Source organism: Vidua chalybeata, chromosome 5 (genome assembly GCF_026979565.1).
Source record: "Vidua chalybeata isolate OUT-0048 chromosome 5, bVidCha1 merged haplotype, whole genome shotgun sequence".
Lineage (NCBI taxonomy): Eukaryota > Metazoa > Chordata > Aves > Passeriformes > Viduidae > Vidua > Vidua chalybeata.
In genome coordinates, this window is record NC_071534.1 from 10671913 (window position 1) to 10696375 (window position 24463).

A 24463-nucleotide genomic window follows, 5' to 3' on the forward strand; every position below is an offset into this window, starting at 1 on the left:
AATCCCTAAATGTGACATGATTGAAGCATCTTGTATCAAATTTGGTCTTAAAATTAATTTCTTGTGTGCTAAAGCCATCTATCTTTTATTTTGACTGAAGTAAAATTTATGGATGACTTGAAAACCATTGCAAACTGCAATTCATAAAAGGAACTCTAAACAACTTGTTTGTATATAAGCCTTAGTGGCATAGCTATTATATGTACATATTGCAATACTTTGACTGAATTAATGTGACATTGATAAACAACAGGCCAACAATAGAGCAAATTTCTATCTGTTTCACATCTTGCTAAGTTATGAGCCCCTGTAGGTGCGACCTCAAGTATGTAAGCTGCCAAAAGTAATCACTGCTTGCTTCCCTAATCTGTTTCATACACCAATGCTGCCCAGTTAACTTCTCTGTGCTGTTTCTTCCCAAAACTTCTCTGTTGTTGCCATGCTTAAGAATAAAACTGACTTTAAAATTTAATTTCTCTATTATACTAAATATTTTCTGTCACATAATGTTTAGATGACTTGTAATAAGCAATCATGTACAAAAATGTGCAGCAATTTGTTTTCAGCCATCAGATGTGCAGTTGTCGGCTAGTGGATCTTGAACTTTATAAATACTGTATGTATTTAACAGTGAAAATGACAGGAATTTCATAAATGGTGTTACAAGGAGAGAATATGTCAACAGTGACCTGTTTCATGTTTGTAAGGGACTTCGGTAAACTGCAGTTGAACATCAGTAATGATGCTTATAGACGTTTCCCTGAAGACATTAGATTTTACCCCACACTATTGCAAACAAAAGCTCACATATATTGAGGTATACTGTTTGGATATTCCATGTATTATAATTGTGAAAGTCACAGTAGGGAAAAACATTATATTAAGCAAGGTTTTAACTAGCACACACTAGCATACGAAGTGGTAGAATGTTAATTATGATTTAACTGCAAGGGCCAGGAGAAAACTGACATTCCTTATCAGAACTGGCTTGTTTATCCCAAGCCTTCCTTTTTGCCTCTTCAGAGATTTGTTCTGCTGACTTTTCCAGATTGACTGTCTCATTCTGACAAAATAACCAGGCAGCCATTGCAGGTGTGGTTGCAGTAGAAAATTCTATACAAAATGTATTAGCTCTCCAAGCAAGCCTCTGCTGCAAGTTGAAATTTCATAAGTAACAACATTTTTGCTGATTTAAACTCCACTGCGAGGCCTTTAACAATGAATAATTTGTCCTTTTAAGTCAGCCTGTGCATGGGTCCTTACGCATCCTGGGTGCTACCAGTGGGGTTTATTCCTTCCCTTCTCTACTCCTCCGTTGCCAAACATTGCATGGGAATTGAGCAGGTTTTGGTCTAAATTAACCAGGACAATGATGGATACTCTTCATGAATTAATGTGAGGACTGAAGCTGTAACAGTCCTTAATAAATGCCTGACTTAAGTTTCCAAATAGATTAAAATCTGATTATAATGCTTTTATCTTCCATCAAAGTCCCTGGAAAATACTAGCACAGATAGAGAGGTATCTGGAAAAAAAAAAAAAAGCTACAAGTAGCTTTTTGCTCTTAGGTTTTTTTTTGTGAAAATCATATCTTGGTCTTTAGTATCAGGGCTGCTAGTTTAGCACATTTGTACAGTACTGCAAGATTCAACCCTTGCTCTTCTGGCTTATTACCCCTTTCTCCCACTGCATAAGCAGTGGTTATGCTTTGTGGTTATGCTAAAATTTGTATATGGCATGAATCACTTTCACTTATTATGATCAAAATAAAGCCTGGCAGCAGCTGCAGATGAAGGAATGTGCTGGTCAAAGCTGAAAGCCATAAAATTTTGCTGTTGCAAGACTACCATGTTTATCTATATTTCATTCCATACTAAGCAGCCAAACACTATGGATACTGGTGCTTCCATAGGATAATTCCATTTCTTGTTTTGTCTCAATAAGCCAATTTATGCTTAAAACCTTGGTCAGATCTTAACCAAGAAGTAATTCCAGGTTAAGTGTAACCACTAGCAGTGGAAAAGATCTGAAAGGCAAACAATGAATTTACATTAATTGAAATACTGTGGTATCAGGAGTCTTAATATTGTCATATTTCTTACTTTGTCTTCTCTCCTTCCTTGTATGCTTTTTTTTTTTTTTAACCATTAGAGATGTAAACCAGTCCTGCATATTTTCCATTGCAGCAGCTTCCTTGCTGTGGTTTGAATAAGCAATCTTCAGGAACACTTCTCTAGTATCAGGAGTGCAATGCAATTGAGACACTGAGAAATTTGCAGTGTGTTGGTAGGATGTTGATATATCCCTGTTCACTGAAGGGAACCACCAAGCTGAGTGCCACCAAGTTAATACTCAGGCCCCGTGGTGACCTTTGGTGTCTATGCGCTGGAGCTTTACCTTCACAGGAGAGAACCTCAAACAGACCATGCCACTTCATTGCCCATCAGTCTCTGAGATATCACTTCAGCTTCCTTTGTAGTTTCTTTAACTAATATGCCTGAAAAAGCTAAACTGAAAAGCTACTGATACAGAGGGTGGCCTAAAAATCCTGCAAAACCAAAATATCATTGTGGATTGCCAGGGAAGTTATGGGAGAGGGTACATGCAGACAGAGACAAGATGGTATTTTGCACCCACTGCTTGGAAAAACTGCCCAAAAAGCAGTGTCTATAAAAATAACATACCATCCTTGGTGACCACAAAATCATTCCCTGTCTGAATTTTCACTTCCTCAATCCCTCCATTTCTGCTTAACATCCTCATAGCCACTAGAAGGATGTAACAGCTGCTTGAGATACCCCTGCACCTGTCAAAGGAGAGGATTCACTGTTACAGTGGTTTGTTTTTCTTTCTTTCTGTTTTTTTTTTTTTTTGACAATGGACAAGGATACTCAGGATATGGTTTTCGTAGGAATTTTTTTTTGCTCAATATATAAAACATTCTGGGGTTTTCTGCAATATTTTAATTTTCATAAACAAATAAACCAACAAAATAAAGCAAAGCAAAGGAAAAAAAAACAGGTGGGAATGGATTTTTCCCTTTGTTTTTTTTGGTCTTCTCACCATGTTATTTTATGTAGAAATTTGGAAATGATCTTGTACCAGACTTTTCTTAAATACTTTAACTAATTCAATATATTTAACTACAGAATTTAATTAATGCTTTAACTATTTTCTTTTAAAGAAATTGTTATTCTTACTATGTAGCATGTTAGATCCTTAAACAAATTTATCGATTGGTTTAAATATTTTTAGGATTAACAGGAGTAGTAGTACTATTTCAGTCACTGGAATTAACAGGAGTAGTAGTACTATTTTGTAGTGGACAGTCAAATGTACACAGTGAGTTGTGTGCTTAAGCTGTGTGGATCATTTTACCCATTCAGATTTTGTCCAATAGCACTGAAGTTGCACTAGCAGTGGAAGACTTGGAATCCTTTTTACTTTTATAGGGTCTGATTGATTATGTTCTCAAAAACCTAAATGTTCTTAGTTGAATTTCACTGAGAATATAATTATAATGGTAAAGAGTCCCCAGAACTTTATAAAAATTTCACCTTTCCAGAATGATGAACAGGAAGGAAATTTCTGATATTCTAACTATAATTTTAGGACCTAGTTTTTCCAGACTAAGAAGAAAATTGATCTTATTTCTACTTTTTCTCTTGGACTGCTGACCTAGAATTGACTTCGTACTCCTCTGAAATTAACACCAGATTACAGATCTCTGCATCTATCTATACTATTAAAGGAAAATGTTTCCATGATCCCAGAAGTACCTGCTACCTGAACAAACACCACCCAAAAAGTACAGACAGCCGTCTGAAACTGTAACATTTAGTTTGTATTTACTTATCCTCATAATTTAGACATTGTAGCAAAGAACTAAAGAGAGCCAGACTTCTTAGATTACTGTTGGTCAGTCTAGCACTTTCCCTGATGTTGATAAAAAGATCTGTATTTAAAGGTTTGTCTTCCTGAATTTTTTTTAGACATTGTAGTTTGTTGGTTTGAATCTAAATTTGTGTTTTGTTGCTTTAGTTCTTATCTAAATTTTGAAATTACTGTTATTTTTATATGAGCTTTCATAGTTGCCAGATAAGATTAGATTGTTAAGGCAAAATTGCCTCAAACCTTCCAAAAATTTGGGCTTCACATGCCACTAACCACACAGAAAGTTTATAGTGAAATGCATGCTGTAATGGCTATTTTAAAAAGACTGAAAACTTTCTCTCTTAGGAAAACTCCAAGTAAAATAAGAAATATGTGTGATTATAGTTTAAATATGTCCAAAAAAAGATAAAATCTATTAAAATTCATAATTACTGAAACTGGATTTCCAATCGCAGTAATTGCTATTTGCTGTAAGACTATGGAGACATGTAAGAGTACTTGAAAATACAAGCTATTTTAGAAAATAATAGAGGGATTTTTTTAAAGCATTCTAACAGACGTGTAAATTTTTTTTCTTTTTTTTCAGAATTACCTCTTCTATTGATTCTGTACTGGGACAATGCTGGTATTTTAATCAGTTGATGAAACTTAGTATTAAACATCGATATGTACATGAGTATGGTGAACTAAACATTACTGACAGAGGTGGACCAGAAGCACTTCAAAATCATTTAAAGCAAACATCCACTGGCTGCCTACAGGAAAATAACCTCTTTATCATGGGTGTGACAGAAAATAAACAGGTCTTGCTGGATCCTTCCAAAAGATGGATTGCTGCTGGTGATACTCAGGCCACATTCATTAACTCCTCTCTACCTGTGCATCAGAAGGAAAATAGAGGAGATCAGAGAGTGAAGCAGAAGAGCACTGAATCTTGTGTTAATTACAGTGGGGAGAGCAAAGACAACAGTAACATGTCAGGCCAACTCACATTGCAACAGTCAGTGATAGTAGCAAGTGATATGGGAAGAAATCTCCAGCACTTTGGGAATGATACAGAGAGGTAAGACAGATGTCAGGTTGCTTTCAGATCAATTCTATATATAGACAATAGGAGTGAGGATTTTTTGTTTAAAACAGAGGCACAGAACTTGTAAGATAATATTTTTAGGCTTATTATACCATAAAGAGTTATATTAGACAATAAAGAGTTATATGTTGCACACTAGGCTTCCATATTAATAATTAAGAATCATTTGTGGTATTCTCCCAGTTGGTATATTAGAATATAGATATTTACATACTTCAAATAACGTTAAGACTCCAGTTCAATGACACATACAGAGTTAGGAATGCAAATGACAAATATTTTGCAGAAACTTTGGAGGAAATTAACTAGAAACTACTGTAAGTTTTTTTTGCCAAAATTATTCATTAGACATTCAAGATTAATCTGTGCAAACTTTACAGTCAGTACCGTTTAGAAGGCAAGAGGGAAAATTGCTTAAATCTACTGTCCTAATCCCTTGATTTTGGCCAGTCTTCTGCTGTTGTGATGACTGAAGAGCTAATGGCCTTCTCTGCTTTTGGTACTTCTCCAACATGCCTTAACCTGCTTATTAAAAGTATAGGCTTATTAAAAGTAGAGGCAGTATTAACTGAGAGGTCAGTTCTACTTGTTATGTGTCCCCAGATTTTCTCCTGCATGAAACAGACTGGTTTATTACCTCTTTGCTGCTGATTTCCCTTGACAAGGGAAACAGAATCTGATTTTTTTGTAGCAAATCCTCAAGAATTGAGTTAAAATTTCATAAGAATTCAGTTTCAAAACAGGTATCATGAGAACAGTATGAAAAGCAAGCATGGCAGGTGTCCCTTGAACTGTTTAGGCTTATGGTAAATAGGAAACTGCCTAATGGGTACTTAAGACACTAATAGTTGGTTATAAAATTCATAATTAAGGAAGACCATGCAATTCATTATCACTTCTCTGCAAGCTGAAAGAAAGAAGACATTAGTGTATTGTATATGAGAGGAATATTTTTTTTAAATTTTGAAATAATTCATTTAGTTTTTTGTTAATGTTTTGAATGAATTCTGTGAGTGGTTTTTTTTTTTTTGAGAATTCTCTTCAAAACAGAATGCAAACCATTTTTTGTATTTGTCTTGAACTCTGAAGCGTGATTTTTTTTTCTTTTTGCTGACTAGGAGTCCTCTATTTAAATAGATGCACTACACAAGGAAAGGAATTATGTAAAGATTGGAAATTTAGATGTCTTTTCTTTAATACACTATCCAATTTGGGTATTTTGTGGAGAAAAGAATTCCAAGATAGTAAAGATAGTAAAGTCATAATGCAGAGCTGACATTAGACTTTTTCTCCATAATTATGAATTAGTTGGATATGTATTTAGAAATCGGAATCACTGAACAGATCTAAGTAGTCTGTACTTAGTTATTGTTAAAAAATGAGCAAATTAGAAAATTTACACATATAACTGGTGGTCAGAAGTCTTAAAGGGCAAAAGCAGGCAAAAGATGAAATTGCACTTTCTGTGTTTTTCCTGTCTGCTGCATTGAAAATACCCATCTCATTCAGTTTTCAATATTTATCCCTCTTTTGTGCTTGTTGTTTGTTTTTTGGGTTTTTTGGGGGGGTTTACTTAGTTAGTTAGTTTTGTTTGTTTGTGTTGGTTTTGGTTTGGTTGGGTTATTTATTATGGTTGAAGTTTGGCAGATATGATAATCCAGTTGTATTGGTGAGGCTATGTGAGTCATAACTCTATTTACTTCTCCATGAGACTACATATGGAAGCACCCTTGATCCAGTCCTTTTGGCAGCAGCACCATACTCAGAGGAAAAATGACTGCAATAAAACAGAGAATCATCAGTTTGTAGAAGCTTTGAGACAGAAACATGAAGCTGCCACAGTAATTCAGGTTGGTTTATGGTATTTTCTTATTTTGTAAGTTTAATAACAACAAAAAAAATCTTTCTATTTTATGTATTTGTTGTCGTCTATCTATTTTTGCTTATTATCTTATTAAGTTTCATAATTAAACATTTTTGTTTTATTTATTCAGTATAACCTTGGTGTTTCTAAAACAGATACTTCTTTATAAAAAGCTTTATAGAAACATATTTTCCCTTTATAAAAAAATATTTCTCCTTTTTTCACTAAGTATTTCCCTGAATTATTTTTACTTCATATAATTGTAATATTATATTTAAGAGATACTGTGCCTATGTCCATACTGGGGCCTGTGTCTGCTATGAAACTGATGGACACTGTGTGACTCATGTTGTGTCTGTTATCTATGTGACTAAATAATCTTCCTGTCTCTTCTATCCTACCTAGCCATTTCTTTCCTTCTCTTCCCATGTCCAAAACCCAAGATTGCTTTATCTGTATTGTATTGAACAGACCATGGCCTAGGCTGTTCTGTGGTAGATACTGAGCTAATAAGAGTTAAACAGAATGGGTTACTATGGACAAGAGTTGAAGTCCACACTTTGACTCTGTTTAGTTTGGTAACCAGTATTTGCTTGCCCAGTTGACAAGGTTCATGAGGTTATTTCATACATTTTGAAGCAAGTCAACTCTGTCGACTCCATATTTCAAGGTTAGCTGGAAACATTCCATAGAATAAGTTTTATATGCAAATTTCAAAAGTGACAAAGTGATTTAGAATCAAAAATTTGTTATTGGAGTGTAATGTGTAGCTAGCATATTAACAATTGTTTTCCATAAACTTACTTGATCTATTTTTGAACTTACTTATGTATTTGACCTCCACTATATATTAAAGTAGTGCATTTAGCAAATCTTTATAGTGATTAGTATGTGCTTTCTTTCATTTGTTTCAAACATGCTAATTCCCAAAGAGAGTATGAAAATAAAAGTGATCTATTATTTACCTTCTGTGCATATTACAGATTCTTAGATCTCTCATACATCCATCCTTACATCCACTTTTTATAAATAAAATTTTAGTCTGTTTAGTCTCTTTTCACATTCCTCTGTAATTCTCTTTATCTTTTTGTTCCTCTCTGAACCTTTGCCACGCTCTGTTACATTCTTTTTTAAAGAAGCAACAAGAATGAATTCCATAGACAGATATGCAATGAATTTGTACAGTAAGAAAGTTTTTATTTTGTTTCTTAAAAACTACTACATGTAATTTTTCTCTTTGATCTTGACTGAACACTGACCTGGTGCTTTCATAGGTCTCTGTTATCAGCTGCCTCACAATTTAGCTTTCTGCATATATCATTAGGATTGCTTTTCTCCTTTGAATCTGTAAGAGACAATTGCCTTTGTTGAATGAAGTATATTTGTCATTTGATCATTCAGTAATATCAGGATATTTTATCTAGATGCTTATAAAGGCCTGTAGAAAAATAACAACAATGAAATCATAAGGAAGCAGTTCTAAAACTTTTAGTAATTTTATAATAATCAGGAAGTATGTGTGTAAAATAGTAACATTTTCAATAATTTATGAGGTTAGACAAACTTTTTCTAAAAATTAATAATCTACATGTTAAGCCAGAATATGAGATTTACCCTTCCTATTTTAGTGCCTTCATTGCAGAGCCATTAAAGGTATACAACACCACTTCTTTTATGAGAGTGGTAATATTTTGCATGGTGTTTTAAACACTTGGGGCATCTTGAATTCTAATGGTGTCAAATACTGATTTGGGGAGAAGTTGCCATCTTGTATGGAGTTTTCTTAATTCCATCTATCTCATTGTGATCTCTGTAATGTTTTTGCTGGACATGATTCTATGCTTGGCATGTGTTCCTAACACCCTTCCTAGTTTTCTAGCACTTTAATTCCTAATGTGCTCCTTTTTCTTAGAGATGATTATGCTTACTGGTAATATTTTTTTAAGTAAAGATCTTAGACAGTTAAGGGAGAGTAACTGACCTCGGTCAATTACATGAAATGTCTCCAAGAATTGCTACTTGTAAACCATAGGACATTTCGTACATCTGTATTTTTATTCTCAGTAATTTGAAAGTTGGCACTCAGGTTTTTCTTGTGTAGGCTTTCCTTTCAGTTTTTAATAGTCCCTGAAGGAATTGTCATATAATTAATTAGTTGACCCAGGTTTGTAGTTGAGGGAGTTGCAGGATTCCTTTCTGCTTGCTTGTGGAGAGCCTCTTGAGTACTCTAAGCTTTAGACATATGCTGGCATTTAATTTGTCTTGTAGTTTTAAATGTCACATAAAGTTCAAAAAACAGATCATTGAGCTATTAAACAATGGACCAAGATGTTTTATCTTCCTAATGGGATAATATAGAGAATCTGGATTTGGGTTTGATCTATGGCTATGTATAACATGCTTTAAATTTTTTGTTTAGGCATTTTGGAAGGGTTTTCTTTTACAAAAGAAACTGACCAATGCTCTTGCACATGTTAAAAGTGATGAAGTGGAAGATGAATATGAAGAAATTAATGTGGATGCTTTCACATTTTCTGAAGTAAGCACACTAATTAGCATAAAGTCTTCATTATTCTTCTTAAGCAATCATGTAGGTGTTGGAAATAAAAAAAATGGAAAGTACTACCAAGGCTAGAATTAACACATTGGATGTCCAGAAATAAAGAAGCATTTCTTATTTATAGCTGATTTAAATGCATTTGTCTTGGATTAACTGCTTCCTGCTCTTTGAGATGCTCTGGTACTTACTCTGCTTGAATGTCACGCCCACTGTAGAATGCCTTATATTTTTACAGCTGAAGGGCAATCAAATGAGAATAACGAAACAGTTCCTTTTGTTCCAAAATGTTTATCTTTTTAGTACTTTAGTAACAAATTATAATTTCAGTAATATTTTAATGTGTATTTGTTTTATTTTCATGATAGAATGAGATCAATTTAGAAAATAACTGCAACACTGAATGTCAGCTATATTCCAGTAAAAAGAACATATCCCCAAAGCAAAAGGTGCAAAAGGTGAAGCAGGCTTATTATCTTATATGTAGTGTGCTAGAAAGATCAGAGGTTTAAATACAGTAGTAAATTATGAAGAGAAGTATGGTTAGATCAGAAACAAAAAAAAAAAAAAACCAAACCCCACACAGCAGTTCTGTTATGCCAAATAAGCAGAAATTATTACTAGTTATTTTTACAAGTTATATAGAGTTAGAAATACTCTGTCAGTTTCAGAAGGATTGAAATTGGATGAGAAGCTTCCATTCTAAAAAATAAAAGTGGGCTCCAGAGGAATTTGAGGAAATAACATAACATTCAAAACTGAATTTAGCTAGACTTAGGTAAAAAATAAAAAATGTCTGTAGGATCAATATTGCCATTCAGTAAACAAGAAAAAGAATCTTTAAAGAAATATTTTCTTTATAGCCTCAAAAGACAATCTATATGAGAAGTTCTAGACACAGTATGCATATTATTCAGTAAGGCAGCTGTTGATGAGTCACCTATGTACTTGTCTGGAGAACTGCTTTCTTTAATTGTTCACATTCATTGGCTGCCTTTTTTTTTTTTTTTTTTTAATGGTTTCAGGTAAAGCAAAGAAAACTAACATCAATGTGGCCTATTGAGACCTAAGAGGATATAACTAAGATTTTTTTCATGAACCCTTGTCTCTGAATATGCTTATTCAGGTGCTGTGTCTTTGCAAGAGCCATTTATCAGTATTCCACTGTAAGGCTGCAGAGGAGGTTGATGCAATAGCCCTGCTACTGGCAGGACTATTTATAATCAGATGTTTGTATGGATCATGGAGTTATGAAGCCAAGTATGCTGTTGTTTGGTGCAGTGCAGTTTACAGTTGATCAGTCTTTGGTCATCTAATACCAGGCTTCTTTTACCAGCTCCTCCCCATAGAAAATAGCTGGGCTTTCTATGAAATTATCGCCAATGAGTTGATGACTTAGGGTAATTTTATCTTTTCTCCTTTTTTGCAACTATTTTAAGGTACGTTTTCAGAATTACTGCTTTATTTAAGAGCATGCAAAAAGTTTGAGGCAGAAGTTCCAAGAATCATTTGGTAGATGGGAAATGTGTATGTGTAAACATAGAGATCTGGCTTAAATTTTAGGATTTTTTTATTTTAATTTGAAATACATATACAAAACAGTTTCATTAGTTGATGTTCTCTGATCCCTGGCTTCTTTCTAAAATAATAAAAAGCAGAACGTTGAAGGTTTTATTTCTTCACACAGGAAGGAAGTAGCTGTTCGTATATTAGGGAAGGAAAATATCCTGTTTTGAATTACTCAGCCAGTAGGCCAGAGTTTTACACACAGTAATTCAGTTGAGCCATTCTTGTTTCTCTCTGGCCCAAATAACCCTGTCATGTTTGGTTTTGGGGTTTTTTAATTGCTTAACTGAAAACTACACAGACAATTCCATCTTTCTGTCAACAAGACAATTGCATTTGAGCAGGTGTTCCTGAGGCCAGGAAGAAAAGGAAGGGATGGAGAAGGCAGGAGAAAGAAGCCCAGCTGATTTCAGAGAGATTTGTACTGTATCATCCTCTGCTGTTGCCACACATTTATTCCTTTTTCTCTGAATTATTTTTGAGTTTATCAGTAATGAAATAAAACATGGATTTAGGGAGAAATTCTCAGGAAGTGTTTGCATTGAGATGATGACAGGTGAATCACGAGCCTACATTTTAATTTGCACAGCAGACTCAAAGGCTGAACAGTGGACTGTTGTCAAATACGTTACTCAAGCCCTTAGCTTCTTGTGAGGAAAAATATAACAACATCTGTTTTCTACAGAGCACTGTATATGATTAATTTACAGTGTATATGTCTGTGAAGGATATTTTTTTTCAATGAGTGAATATTTCAATGTTCAACATTGATGACTGTAACTAGAATTATACCCTGCAATATTTATCATATTTTTTCTTTTTTTTTCCAAATGTATATGTTGTGCTGTGCTGAAAAGTTGATTTTGAGAAATGTCTAGCATAACTATCCTAGGCATATAGTATAGGCATCTGCTCTATCTAGCCCAGACTACTCAGTACTAGGTTGTCTGTTTCCATGTGTCTGTAGCTGTTTCATTCTCTGCAGTTGGGTAATATCAAATCATGTGGACTTCCTACTTTTGGAGAAACAAGCAGCAGAAACTTGGAACAGTCTATACTTCCTATTCCTTCCTTCCTTTCTGGTTTCAGTGTTTTATAGCAAAGTGCTGAAGCAGAGCCAAGTAATGACACATGGTATCAGTGGCTATCTGTTGTGTCTCAAACAAGTGTGTAGGGAGGAGTACATATTGCTGGGCTAAGAGATCCCATATGCTGGGGTTTGAAGGAAGAGAAAAATATTTGGATACCATTTTGTACTGCAGATTTCAGTGTTGTATAGGGTGAGTGAAATGAGAGAGAAGGACAGAAAAACCTTTCCTTGTTGGAAACTGATACAAATGTCTTAAATCTTGTCTGAATGCTTTTTGAATAATTCACTGTTTTCTGTTGTAGTGGTTTAGGTTTTTCTTATACTGTTATGTGGGTTTCATCAGTAATTATGATTTTATTCGGTGTTATCTAACATTCTACAAAATCACTACTGTGCAAGCACCTTTCTAAACCATTTGTAAATATCACAGTGCAATAAGTCATTAGGCATCAGTCTTCACAAAAAATGTTTAATATCTTCATTATAAACTCAGTGTACCCAGTGTTCCATGGAAGGTGAGGCTGTGAATCAGCATGGGGAAAACCCTAGTCTTTGACAAAGATCTTCATTTATGCCTATTGAGCAATAGGAGACATATCACATGATAAATGCATTGCATGTGATTGGGCTAGAAGTCCATAATGGGCTTCATCTTTCTAACAATAGCATGAATAATAGTAATTTCACCTGAGCCATTGCTGATAACCTTCCTGTATTCATATCAGCTCCCATACATTGCCAAAGAGGCCATTGATGGCAGTAGTGTTTTGTGTCTGTTGATTGCGCGATGTCAAACAGGCTATCCCAGATGACATGAAAGATCTGGCCAACAGATGTTTCACAAAGTATGAGCCTGGTATTTAGTGATGTCTTCACATCTTTCATGTGAACTTTGGAGAATTCCAGCCTACATGCTCCAGAAGGCTGATCTTAAGGCAACCTTTCATCAGCAGTCCCTCCTTGTAGCAAACGATCTACAAGGCGGAGTTCACTTTACCTCTGGTGGATGAAATCTGACAGCACATTTGCTTGACACAGCTCTTACTTATGTACCATCTAAATTTCAGTATTGTTGTTTTCTTGATGTAAATATGATGTGAGCCAAATGCAAAATGTCTAAACTTGCCAAGGTGTCAGAAAGCTGAATAAATTAAATATGATGAGTTTTTAGATGATTCTTTACCCTGAGCAATGATCACTGCTTTTTATTTTTATTAAATTACTGTTTTCCTACACTGAATAAGCATATGGACACATCTTATTCTCATCAAGAGAAATATCAATATTGATGATTACATGGCTTACCAAGTAAGTACTCTATTTTAAAAACTACATTTTAAATTTAATTTAAATCACTTTAGTCATACTTTTTTAAAAAGAAAGTTGCTTCATAAGTTGCAACCAAGTAATAAAGAAATCCATTACTGCTTTGTTCATCAAAAGAGATAACATTCTTGCCACGATAGTGTTTTCTTTTTCTGAGCATGATTATGTAGATTTTCTAATTTCCAGCCTTTTTGACAGCTTTGAAATTATTGTCCAGGAGTTTCCTTCTCTTTTTTTTTTTTTTTTTTTTTTTGAAAACCTACACTCAGGCACATAGCCATTCCTAATGTTTTGCTTGCCTTCCACAGCAGGTAGGTAGCAGTTTTATTTTTCTTTCTTCTCATTTTTTTTTCTGAGGAGTGGGAAGAACAAGAACTAGCTCATGTGTGCTAACTCTTAATAAATAAAATGTGATTAGAAAAAAATTTCCTCATGTCTCCCATCTTTAATTTTCTTATCACATGTCCAAACTAGACCAATATGACATGTTTTGTTTGCTTTTCTGATAATCCTTCATAATGTGGTTTATCTCAGACTGTGAACTTACAACTGTGAGTTTGTGACAGTGATTGCTGTTTTCTGGCTAGTGCCAGGAAATAAGTGTTGCCCATGGATTAGAAGGTCTCTGTAACACTTGTATCTTGACACTCTTATATATGTCTAGCTCCTGTAATTGCTTATGGATGTCAAATCAGCATCCAGCTTTTCTGTATTATATGCTGCAAAGAATATGATCCTTTTTTCATCAAATTTCACGTAAAGTTACAGTGTTGTAGGAAAACAGAAAAGCATCTGTTGAAAACTTCACTAGATCCATACCCTTCTTTTAAAAAGGAGGAAAAAACTCTCTCCTAAGCAATATATTGGAGGATCAATCTTTTTCTTCATGAGCGTTTATCAAAAATCTCTTGATATGTTCCTGTTGCTTCAGCTGCTGTGTTAGTGGGTTGCATGCCATTCATTGTCTGGTCATCTAAAACTTCTACCTTTTTCAGGAGTGCTGCTTATCTCATTTTTTCGTTGTCTGGGCTTAGAAGTCAGTACCTGGAAAAATAACCACAACCACAGCTACTAAAGGCTATTGCTAACACTCCAGCTTCATAGTTTATGCTGGATGTGCTCCGGTGGCTTTCTGGCCTTACACTGTGAGATCTCCGTTCTTCCTACCACCTGAAATGCTGTTAATTTTTAAACAAAACCTATCTTGATCACTTGTCTCTATCCAGTTCTTGGTTAAATAGCCAGATTCAAACAAATACTTCCCAAAGGAAACCCTACTAGTGATGCATGAACCTACAGATATAATTTGGAACCTACATGTAGCAAATGGTGTAGTATTTTTCTAAATTACATTTAGCTTCTCTGACATACCAAAGGATAGCAATAATTATAATTCCTAGTCTTATATCTCTAAAGGCAAAGTCAAGCATCAAAATTGAATAAGCAAGGCAAGCAATGGAAAAATGTAAGTGAAAAAAAAAAAGCTTTAGTTCTTTGAAGCTTCTACTCACTACTGTAGCCTCAAAGGAAAATTGTTCTAAACCATAAGCATCGTTATAAGTGGAATCAATAACACAGTCTTAAGTTCTTCTCAATGAGTCCATCTCCATCTGGAGTCTCTTGAAAGCTGAGCTAAGGATCTCTAATCATTGATTATATCTTCCCTAAATTCTTTAATTTTTGTGTAATGATGTTTTAGTATAGATATAGGTTGTGTTTAAAATATGTTCTAAATGTTATAAAATATGTCTAATATTTAGCATGTTCACATACATTGATTTCCATTAAAAATGATTTTTAGTAGTCCCTATTTACAAATTTCAGGACCTAATCTATTTGATTTGTCTGTGTTCTGTGAGAAGAAGCCATTGATCCAGTGAATATTGTTATTGAGTTAAATAGCCGTTCTTATGTGGGGGACCAAAGAGGAATGTGAGGTGTCAGCTTTTGTGATCCTTTGCACTTGAATCTCTGCATGTTTCATTGCCTGGAGCTTGAAATCCTTTGGGTTTAGAAGAAAGCAGATGTTATCCAATTGCAGCACAGCTTAACTCCCCTGAACATATGCAAGTCCAAGAGAACAGATAGGATGCATCCAAGGGGGTTGAACAAGCTGCCTGGTATCATTTTGAGGTTACTCTCTATCATCTGTGAAAGATCACAGCAACTGGGGAGGTTACTGTTTACGGGAACAGGGCAGACATCGCACCCATTTTCAGAAAACTGATGAGAAAGATTCAGGGAACTAGAAGCCATCAACATTATCTCACTTTCTGGGAATGCTTGGAGTAAATGCATTCAGAAGCCATTTCTAACCCCATGAAAGAAAGTGATTGTGATCCCAGTCTAGCATGGGATCACCTTCTTGTTTTCTGTCACAAGGTGACTTGCATTACGAGTAAGGGGAGTGCAGTGCATATTGCATACCTTCATTTTAGCAAGGCTGTTGACTGTCTCCCAGAGTCTTATTCCCAAAATTTATTGAGATATGGGCTGGAAAAGTAGACAATAAGGTCATTGGAAAATTGACTTCACTCCCAGGCTCAAATAGTTGCATTTTGTGGTGCAAAATTACACAGTCATAATTACTGGTGGAGAGTGATTAATGGAGCCCATCGTGGATGGTAGGGGGACCAAAACAGTAAAAAATTTAATCAGCTACCTGTCTAATGGAACAGAATGCAACCTCAAGTGTGCAGATGACACTGTATTGAGGGCTGCCTCCAGGTTGGCATGCTGGAGGATCAGGGTGTTCTTTAGATCAGCCTGCCCAGGCTAGATAGACAGGCTAACCAGAGCCTCATAATATTCAACAAGAGCAAGTGCAAAGTCCAATATATGGGCAATACTGTTGGCTAGGGTCTGACTTTCTAGAAAGCAGTCTCACAGAAAAGGATGTGTAGTCATAATAGACTTTTCATGCAATGGTTTAGTTTCTGACAGTGTAAACAAAGAATGGTAAAAAACCCCAAACACCTCTTATGCTAAAATACAGTCTTAATTTAGCTAAAAACTATTTAAGTTTATGTTTAGTTTGTCCTAGAATAGAGTGTGCTAAGGAATCCTAAATGCTAAATACTGTCCTACTATCACTCTAGTATTTTTTTTGCATGAAAAATACTTTTTTTTTTTAATATAGATATAAGAGTAGCTATTGATTCCATAAACCAGGAAAGCATCCAAAAGCATCTGCTTCTTTCCAAAGATTATCATTACATGTCCCAAAAGATTTAAGGTCTTAACAAATTTCAACTTCCAGATTCACTTGTGGATAATTTATTTCAAATAGAAGAAACACAGAAGAGTGCTAGAGGCATATAAGGAGGAGAGGACAGTATAAGTGAAGCTGAGAGATGATTTAGATGTACCTCCTTAGAATTAAGGATTTTGTAGTGTAATTAGAGGTTGGTTAACATAAATTCAAAAAAAATCTTTGTTTATAACTTAGCCCTTCTTTGCTCTTTAGCTTCCAAAACATTTTTTTTCTTCTTCCTGAAATAGGGACTTTTAAACCAAAAGGAAAAGTTGTCTTGAAATTGAATCTAATCTTTCATGTGAACTGAACTATGAAACATGTTAAAGGTTAAATGACTATAAACTTATGACTAGTCTATTTTTTATTACCCTGTGCTTCTGCATGACTTCCCTTCTTTAGACAAAATTGCAAGCTGAAGCACAGCTTTCTTTTTTATTGTGTTTTAGTATTCATTATCTAAGCTGGATAAAACATTTTGGGTTATGTTCCTTCAAAATTCTTTGAATGCACAGTATTCAAAGGCTAGGGTTGAGGGGTTCCTTGCCTGTTTTGTTTTTTAAGTTTTTAGCTCATTGCCCCTTGAAAGTTTTGTTTCTTTGTTTTCATAGAAGTAGAAAAACTTCGGAAAAGGTTTATAGAGACATAGCAAAAATTTGTGTCATGTGCCAGAGTCAGAAAGGGAAAGTCCTGAAGATTCTTGTCATTTTGGGGAAAAACTATATCTGGGATCTTAGACCCATTTTGAGGGGTGGCTTGAAGGTTCCAGGAGCTTGATGTTTACTGAGATGGGTGGGGGTTTATATCTCAAAAGATTTTTCAAGCATACATTTCTGATGCTTACTTGAATCATGTCTAACCTCTGAAGTTGAGGTTACCATTTACTCATCTATATTTTTTATTCCTGTATTCAAAGAAAGGACACAGAACTTCCTTTGAATGCTGTCAGGCGTAAGAGAAAAATGCATTTTTAGAAAAGGTTAGGTGACGTAGGTCGTGAATGACTGACATGAACTACAATAAGATTCAGACTTTTGGAGAGTTATGTATGTAGACATTCAACCTTTTATTTGAATGAAAACTTCTGTGGTCCTTGAAATTTTCATTGTTCATTTACTTTTCCACAATAAATTCTTCTCATTTTATTTGCATTTGTGTAAACACGTTGGTACCTGTATTAAATATATATATATATATATATATATATATATATGCATTAGAATTTTAGACAACAGCTAGTTTTCCAAGCTTATTAAAACATTAGGAAAAATTACATTTGGGGAAGACATCCTACAATAAAATTTTCTTTAATGTTTTTGTTAACAGAATGTGATTTTTCCAATAATCATCAATATATCCTTCTTAGAAATGGACAACTCTCCTTGTCTTCTCATTTTCCTACAAGAATGTACTCTAATAATTAACCAGTTTTTGTAAGTCTATAAAATCTCTTGAGGTCAATTAATCATTGTGATGTTTCTCTGGAATTCATGTGATGCTCACTACTTTTTTTGGCTTGCAACTTTGTTTGGTTTTAGCAGTCATAAGAATGCAGCCAGATTTCTAATGTATATATATTGTCTAATATAAAGACGGGGTTGAAAAAGAAGCATTGCCAAAGGTTAAAATAACCTTTATTAGGGTGCTAACCTATTTATCTTCAGCACATAAAATATGTGAAAAATACTGGAAGACAAACTCAGAGAAAAGGACTATTTTTCCTGCTGCTTGAAATTCAGATATATATTTTCTGTAAAATGTGTATCCTCTAAGCTATCTAATTTAAAAGATTTTATAATTTTTTTATAATATTGTTTAATGCATTCACATATAGATTTTAAATGGTAGAAGTTAGACTGAATTTTTGCAGTCCTGTAAGTGGAATAATATTGCAGCTAATAGAAGATTCAGTTGAGAGTGTTCGTATCTGACATTTTCTTAGCTTTAGAAGTTATTTATAAAGTCTGAACCTGATCTGATGTTCAACTTCCTAACATTGAACTAAGCTTTACACATGAACTTGAGTTTCACAGAAAAACTAGTCCATAGAGTAATCTGATTCCTCAAAGGACTGGATGAAAGAAAAGGCTAAATACACAAATATATTCAGATCTTTAATTTCAAAGGAAGTTTTCAATCACAGTCTATCAACAATATACAAAAGAGCATAGAAGAGTGATCTGGTTCTTCTGTTTCAGCTGTAAGACCTAAAAATTCATGATTTCTTAAGAATTTTTTTAAAACTTATTTAGGATTTAAGGGAAGATTTTCCCAGCAAAAACTCAGGCCTTGGCAGAAATAAGTTTAGTTTAAAAATAAATTAAATATGTTTTCCTGGACTAGCATGATATTTAAATGAAATATCCTACAAAGTGAAATATGTTTGCCAGGAACCAAGAGAGAAAGTTACAGCTTTCTGCCAGATGAAAGACAGTTCAGTGGGCTGGCTGTGAGTGTCTAGAGGGTTAACTTTCAGCATAAGATCCTTCAGCCTCACCACACCCCCTCCCACTCTAAGCAAGTATTTAACCTACAGGATGTTTACCATCAGGAAAAGTAGTTCTTCATGTGGAATGTATTGCCCCAAAAGAATTTTTGTAAGCTTATTTAAAATAGTCATAGAATGATGTTGAAAGTTTTGCCTTTCATTTGTCTTTGCTTTTACCTTTTTTATTGTCTTTCAGTGAATTAGATTTTAACTGCACTATTCAAATATACTCATTAAAAACTAGAGATTAGGGACATCACCAGCCTGGAGAACTTTATAAAAAATTGTATTCTATAGAGAAGACTTAATGGAAAGATTCCTGATTCATTTATTTGTTTACTCTAATTACATTGTATTCTTATTGAAAAGAAATCTGAATGTGGAGAGGGAAGATACTTTCAATATCTGGTTGAAAAAGGGTCATTCCTCCTAAGGATGAGGCTAATGGCCTACCTCGCAGAAGGGACCAGAAGTACAGAAAAACATATTGGCTAAAACCATGCAGATGAACTGGAAAGAAGAGTGATTCTTTTTTCAAAGCAGAGGATCCCGCACACTATTTCTATGAAATTCTGATGTGGAAATACTGTTTCTGGTAGAAGATTCTTTTTCTTTTTCCCTTGCCATTCTTCCTGTTAGGTTATAATGATCATGAGCCAGTCATTACTCTTACTTAACGGTATGTTTTGGATGTTACCTTTCTTCTGCTTGTCTATATTGTTGGGTAATTTACTTGTTTTAGATATTTTACTTGTTGTTAGGTATTTTACTTGAAAATACCTTATAATTAAATGCACCACATAAATATCAATATTTTTTTTCTTTTTCTGACTAAACCATTGCTGTCCTGAAAACAGTGAATGAGTCAATGAGGACATGAAAGAAAAAAGGAAAGAGGTATAAAGAGTTAGTTTCCCCTAATATTCAAAGATAGTTTCACTGTTTTCTTAGGTGGTGATTCTGAGGTCCACCACACTTGGAAACCTGGGGTAGCTTCAGCTCCCGTGGTGTCCAACATGAAGTCCTTTTGAAGTTAATCTACGCTGCTTCAGGAGTTACATCCTATGAGTCAGATACATGATTTGCCTTCTTTCTAGGCTGACATAGAGATGGCATGGCAAACATGCTGACCGAATAGTTACATTTGTCATTAGAAATTAGGTAGCTGTTTTAGGGTGAGGAATATTTCCCTAGATTTTAGCAGAAAGTCCTTAAACTACCAGTTTCCAAGGTCTAAAAGAATGTACTTAATGAAGGATTCTCCTCATCATGTCCAGCTTTTTTCATTCTTTCCGTAAGCAACTGCTGCTGAACTCATCTGGAAGCAGAGTACTGATGTAGATGGATATTTGCTCTGACTAGAACAGAGTTGTTAGATGTCAAACGCTGGCCTTTCTTTTCAGCCTGTACTGTTAATGCCTTTTTGCATCCTCTGCTTCAAACCATAGTACAGTTTCAGGAATTGGTTTGGTTTCTATTATGCTCTTGTGATCCTCCTTGATCTCAGAGAGATGAAAGGCAATATGTGATGGCATTATTCACAGTTTGGACGGTTGCTTGTAGAAGCGCTTCAAAGCCTGAGTGTAAGTTTGACACTGTCCTGAGAACTATTTTTTGTTTGTGGTGTAAATATGACTCAGAACAGCCCTATTTACATGTATAGTCATGATATATTATAAAAGATTATTTAGCTCCAGAATGTAATCCAGAGCATATTAAAAATGCCTTGGATTAGATTTTGTAAATAACGTCTGCACTAAAACTTGACTTTTGGGCAGCTCATTCAGACCCAGCTAAAATTAGCAGAACCATTATCACTCACTTTGATCGTTGTAGGATTGAATTCTGTTTCTGAGACTACAGAAGTTCAATGCTTGATGTAAATAGTCACTGCATTTTGCAAAGGAAGCAATTGAGTAAATACTGGAAAAATGGAGGAGGAACAAAATGAAGAAGGCTATATATAATATGCCACGAAAAAAAAAATCCCTGAACCTCCAGAGTTTGTTAATGAGCTGCAAAATCAAAGGAGGAACCCTGTAGTAGTAGTGTCTCAAAGGATAAAACATGCATTGTGAATCAGGATAAAAAGTTCTTGATCCTAATGGATAAGTGGAAATAGCTAATAATATTAAAGTTTCATTATTAAAATTCAGAAAGAAAACCCTAACACCAATGGATGCACACCTCCTTCTTCCTGAAGAGTGGTATAATGGATAATTGTATTGTGTTTAAAAATTTAAAAATTTGTTTCAAATGGGTTATCAAAAAAAATAGGTGCAACAAAAATTAGAAAGGTCTATGTATGTTTTGTATGTTTGTGAAACTTGAAACTTAATTAATACAGACTTTTTGAAACAAATACTGGGAATAAAGTATGGACGATACAAAAGCATAAAAGATATCTTCAGATGAACTAATATGTGTTAAATAAACTGTGTGTGATTTACACATATGAATAAAGCTACAGTATTTAGGAAATTACTTAATTTGGCTTTAGAAATAAATACAAGCATAGCACACCTATAGCTGTTTGTATAGACCATAGAGTCAAAAACTGTCATTTTATTTGCTTTGTAATTCATCTCAGATTGTTGTTCTTTAATCTTAGTGAACAATGTCAGTACAAACAGATCTAGTTTTAAGCCTTAGGTGTTGGTAAATCTGTCATAAACTTTTCATTAGGACTATTTATAGGGAAGGTGTGGGCAGAAGTTTCTTCAGCTTAGTCCTGTGAGAATGTCCAGGCAAAAGATAGTGGAAGGGAGTGTTTGAAAATCAATTGTGTTTATTTTTGTGGACAAAACAAACATCGTTGTGGTATATTTTTATGATATGCTGTACATTCATAGGAGTAAAAGATGTACTTAAATGGTAAATAAGCTGTCCTCTTTTGTTTGTGCATATTTGTATCTTTGATTAATACTTTTGTCTTTTTACTGATATTTCTTTTGAACACATAGGACACTGAATTACATTTTATAGACTACAAAAAAAGTAAAACTACTACTAGTACTAAGTTAATAAATGGCAAACACTGGGCTAGGAAAATATTAGTGAGAAAAGTTTAAGCATAAATATTAAGAGTTTAATTGGGTAATGGTACAACTATAAAACAAAAGGATTCAATCAATGTACTGCTAAGTGATTCTTGTTCCAAAAAATTTGCTGCATCTTTGGAATGTTATTTCTCAAGGGGATTTTTGTTTTGGTTTAGTTTTTTGTTTGTTAGTTTGGGGGGGTTGTATGTTTTGGGGTATTTTTTGGGGTGTTTTTTGCTTGTTTTATTTTCTTTTACAAACTAGAGAGGTAAAAATTCAACTAGCCAGCATGGAGGCTTGGCCTGAAATTTGACATTAGAGCTTGGATAATATTCACTGCTACTGGAAGACCTTTAAGTACTCAGGTAAATAATGGACACATCACTGTACACATGGATTAAGTTGATTGACATTTAAATTGTACAAGAAGTGGAAATCTACTTCTCTCCCACCTGTTGATTCTTTTGCAAACAGAGGAATAAGAAAATAATAGGTATATTTTCATATACCTGTATATACCAGCGCTGTTGACTGGACTGTGTGCCCAGTCTTGAAAAATAGGTGAAAAATTCTCATCTGAGGAATTAAAAATATGATTTGCATAGTGCGATTGAGAAGTAAATTTAAAGAGCACAAGGAGGAATAATATCTATTTTCACTGGAAGTTTTCCGTCAGACGTTGTACCTTTTTCATAGCTTTTCTTTTTGACCATTCTGCCCGTAGCACTCAGGCAATTGTAAAACATGGATTGTTGTAACTTTGTCTCTGCTGAGATATGAACTTGTCAGTCTTCTATGTTCAAATAGTATCAATGTCACATATTTAGTTGATTACTTTTGGGATTTGATTTATTACAGTCTGCTCTCTGGAATGGATTTTTTTTTTTTAATGAAAATTGTGTGAATCAACCACTCAGTGGTTATCAGCATAAGAGTAATCACATCACTGAAGAGAGATAAATTAGTGGGTTGTAGATAACTGCAAAAGTTAAGGAATGTGATACATTTTGTTTGTTGCATGCCTCTGCAGTTTATGTACATAGATTTCTTAACACATACAACTACCCAAGAGAGGAGGTATGTTAAAATGGATAATGTTATATATTTATCATTAATTGAAATATTGAGGAGGGGAAGAGTGGTTATCTGTTAATAACGAGGGCATCGAATTTTTCCAGATTTATTAAATAAAGGAATTACGCCCAAAACATACTGTAATCAAATAACAGGAAATTCCAGAAGCAGGGAATCAATCAGATGTAGGAATTCATCCATTTTAAGACATGAAAATAAAATCAAACATTATTTTTCAAAGCTTGATCAGAATGGAAACAGAAAGAGTGATCTTAGACCCACCAAATCCTGTGACCAGTAGCTGAACTAACTTTTCAAAATACCTGGAATATGAGATCTTCCAAAGACCTTGGAAGATCTTGTTCACCAATCCAAAGCTGTACAAAGTCCTGTTTCCACAAACTACAAATAAGGTGTCCAAACTTAGGACCATTTCTCAGGGTCAGAAATTAGTACAATCTGAAATATTTTATGAATGGAAGATAGTTCAGTTGTATAAGTAGACATTTTCAAAAGAATGAACCCCAGACTCTTTGCTGTTAAAGTAAGAAGAACCTGAACGGCTGAGCCCTGTAAGTCAAGCCAAAATCTTCAGTGGTATTTACTTACTGTGTGGGAGTGATTTAGTTCTTTCACCTATCAGAATACATTGAAAAGACATGGTAAAGAGCCTCAAGGACTTATAAGAAAAGCAAGTCATATACAGGTTGGGTTTGAAACAAAGTCTAGAGTTTGTTTTTATGAAAGAAAACTGAATTCTACCTTAAAGTGCTAAGGACTCCAATTAGCAACTAATTCTGTCACCCTTCTTCATTCCAAATATTATTTTAGTTTCCAATGTAATCCATGTAATCAGAAATAAAACTGCATAATTGAATCATATAGCATTATATAGAATTTACTTTTTTAACCCCAAATTTCAATGAAAATTACTCACTAATTCAGTTCAACAAAAACAACTTTGACAGAATCAGGCACCTACACCTGGACATAAAATACTCAGTAAGTCAAAAACATCACACAAAGCTCTTCATATTCCTTATGCCTTTAAGTATCTTACGTCTGTATTTTTTTAAAGTTCGGCAGTCATTTATAATAACTTGTGTTTACTAACAATGTTGGCATAGAATTACAGGAATCTGAGAAAGAGGAGTTGCGTCTTATGCAAAACCAAAACCCAAAAAGGACCTCCACAACCCACAAATACTGTTGATCTGATT

General features: G+C 34.3%; 1 protein-coding gene across 7 annotated transcripts in view; it reads left to right on the top strand.

The window, feature by feature from the left end:
- The window catches only part of LRRIQ1 (leucine rich repeats and IQ motif containing 1), a 103157-nt gene that overhangs the window by 27090 nt on the left and 51604 nt on the right, over window positions 1–24463 (top strand). For 4 of the 7 annotated variants that reach the window (XR_008431211.1, XM_053944087.1, XM_053944088.1 and 1 more), the window contains exons 16-18: window positions 4481–4957; window positions 6696–6834; window positions 9268–9387. Coding sequence is in view for 4 of the 7 variants with exons in the window: in XM_053944087.1 (XP_053800062.1) it covers window positions 4481–4957; window positions 6696–6834; window positions 9268–9387 (736 nt within the window). In the remaining 3 variants the exon portion in view is untranslated. Of the gene's footprint in view, window positions 1–4480; window positions 4958–6695; window positions 6835–9267; window positions 9388–22433; window positions 22535–24370; window positions 24439–24463 lie in introns of those variants that run through there. The other 3 variants (XR_008431213.1, XR_008431212.1, XM_053944089.1) reach the window with 3 other exon arrangements.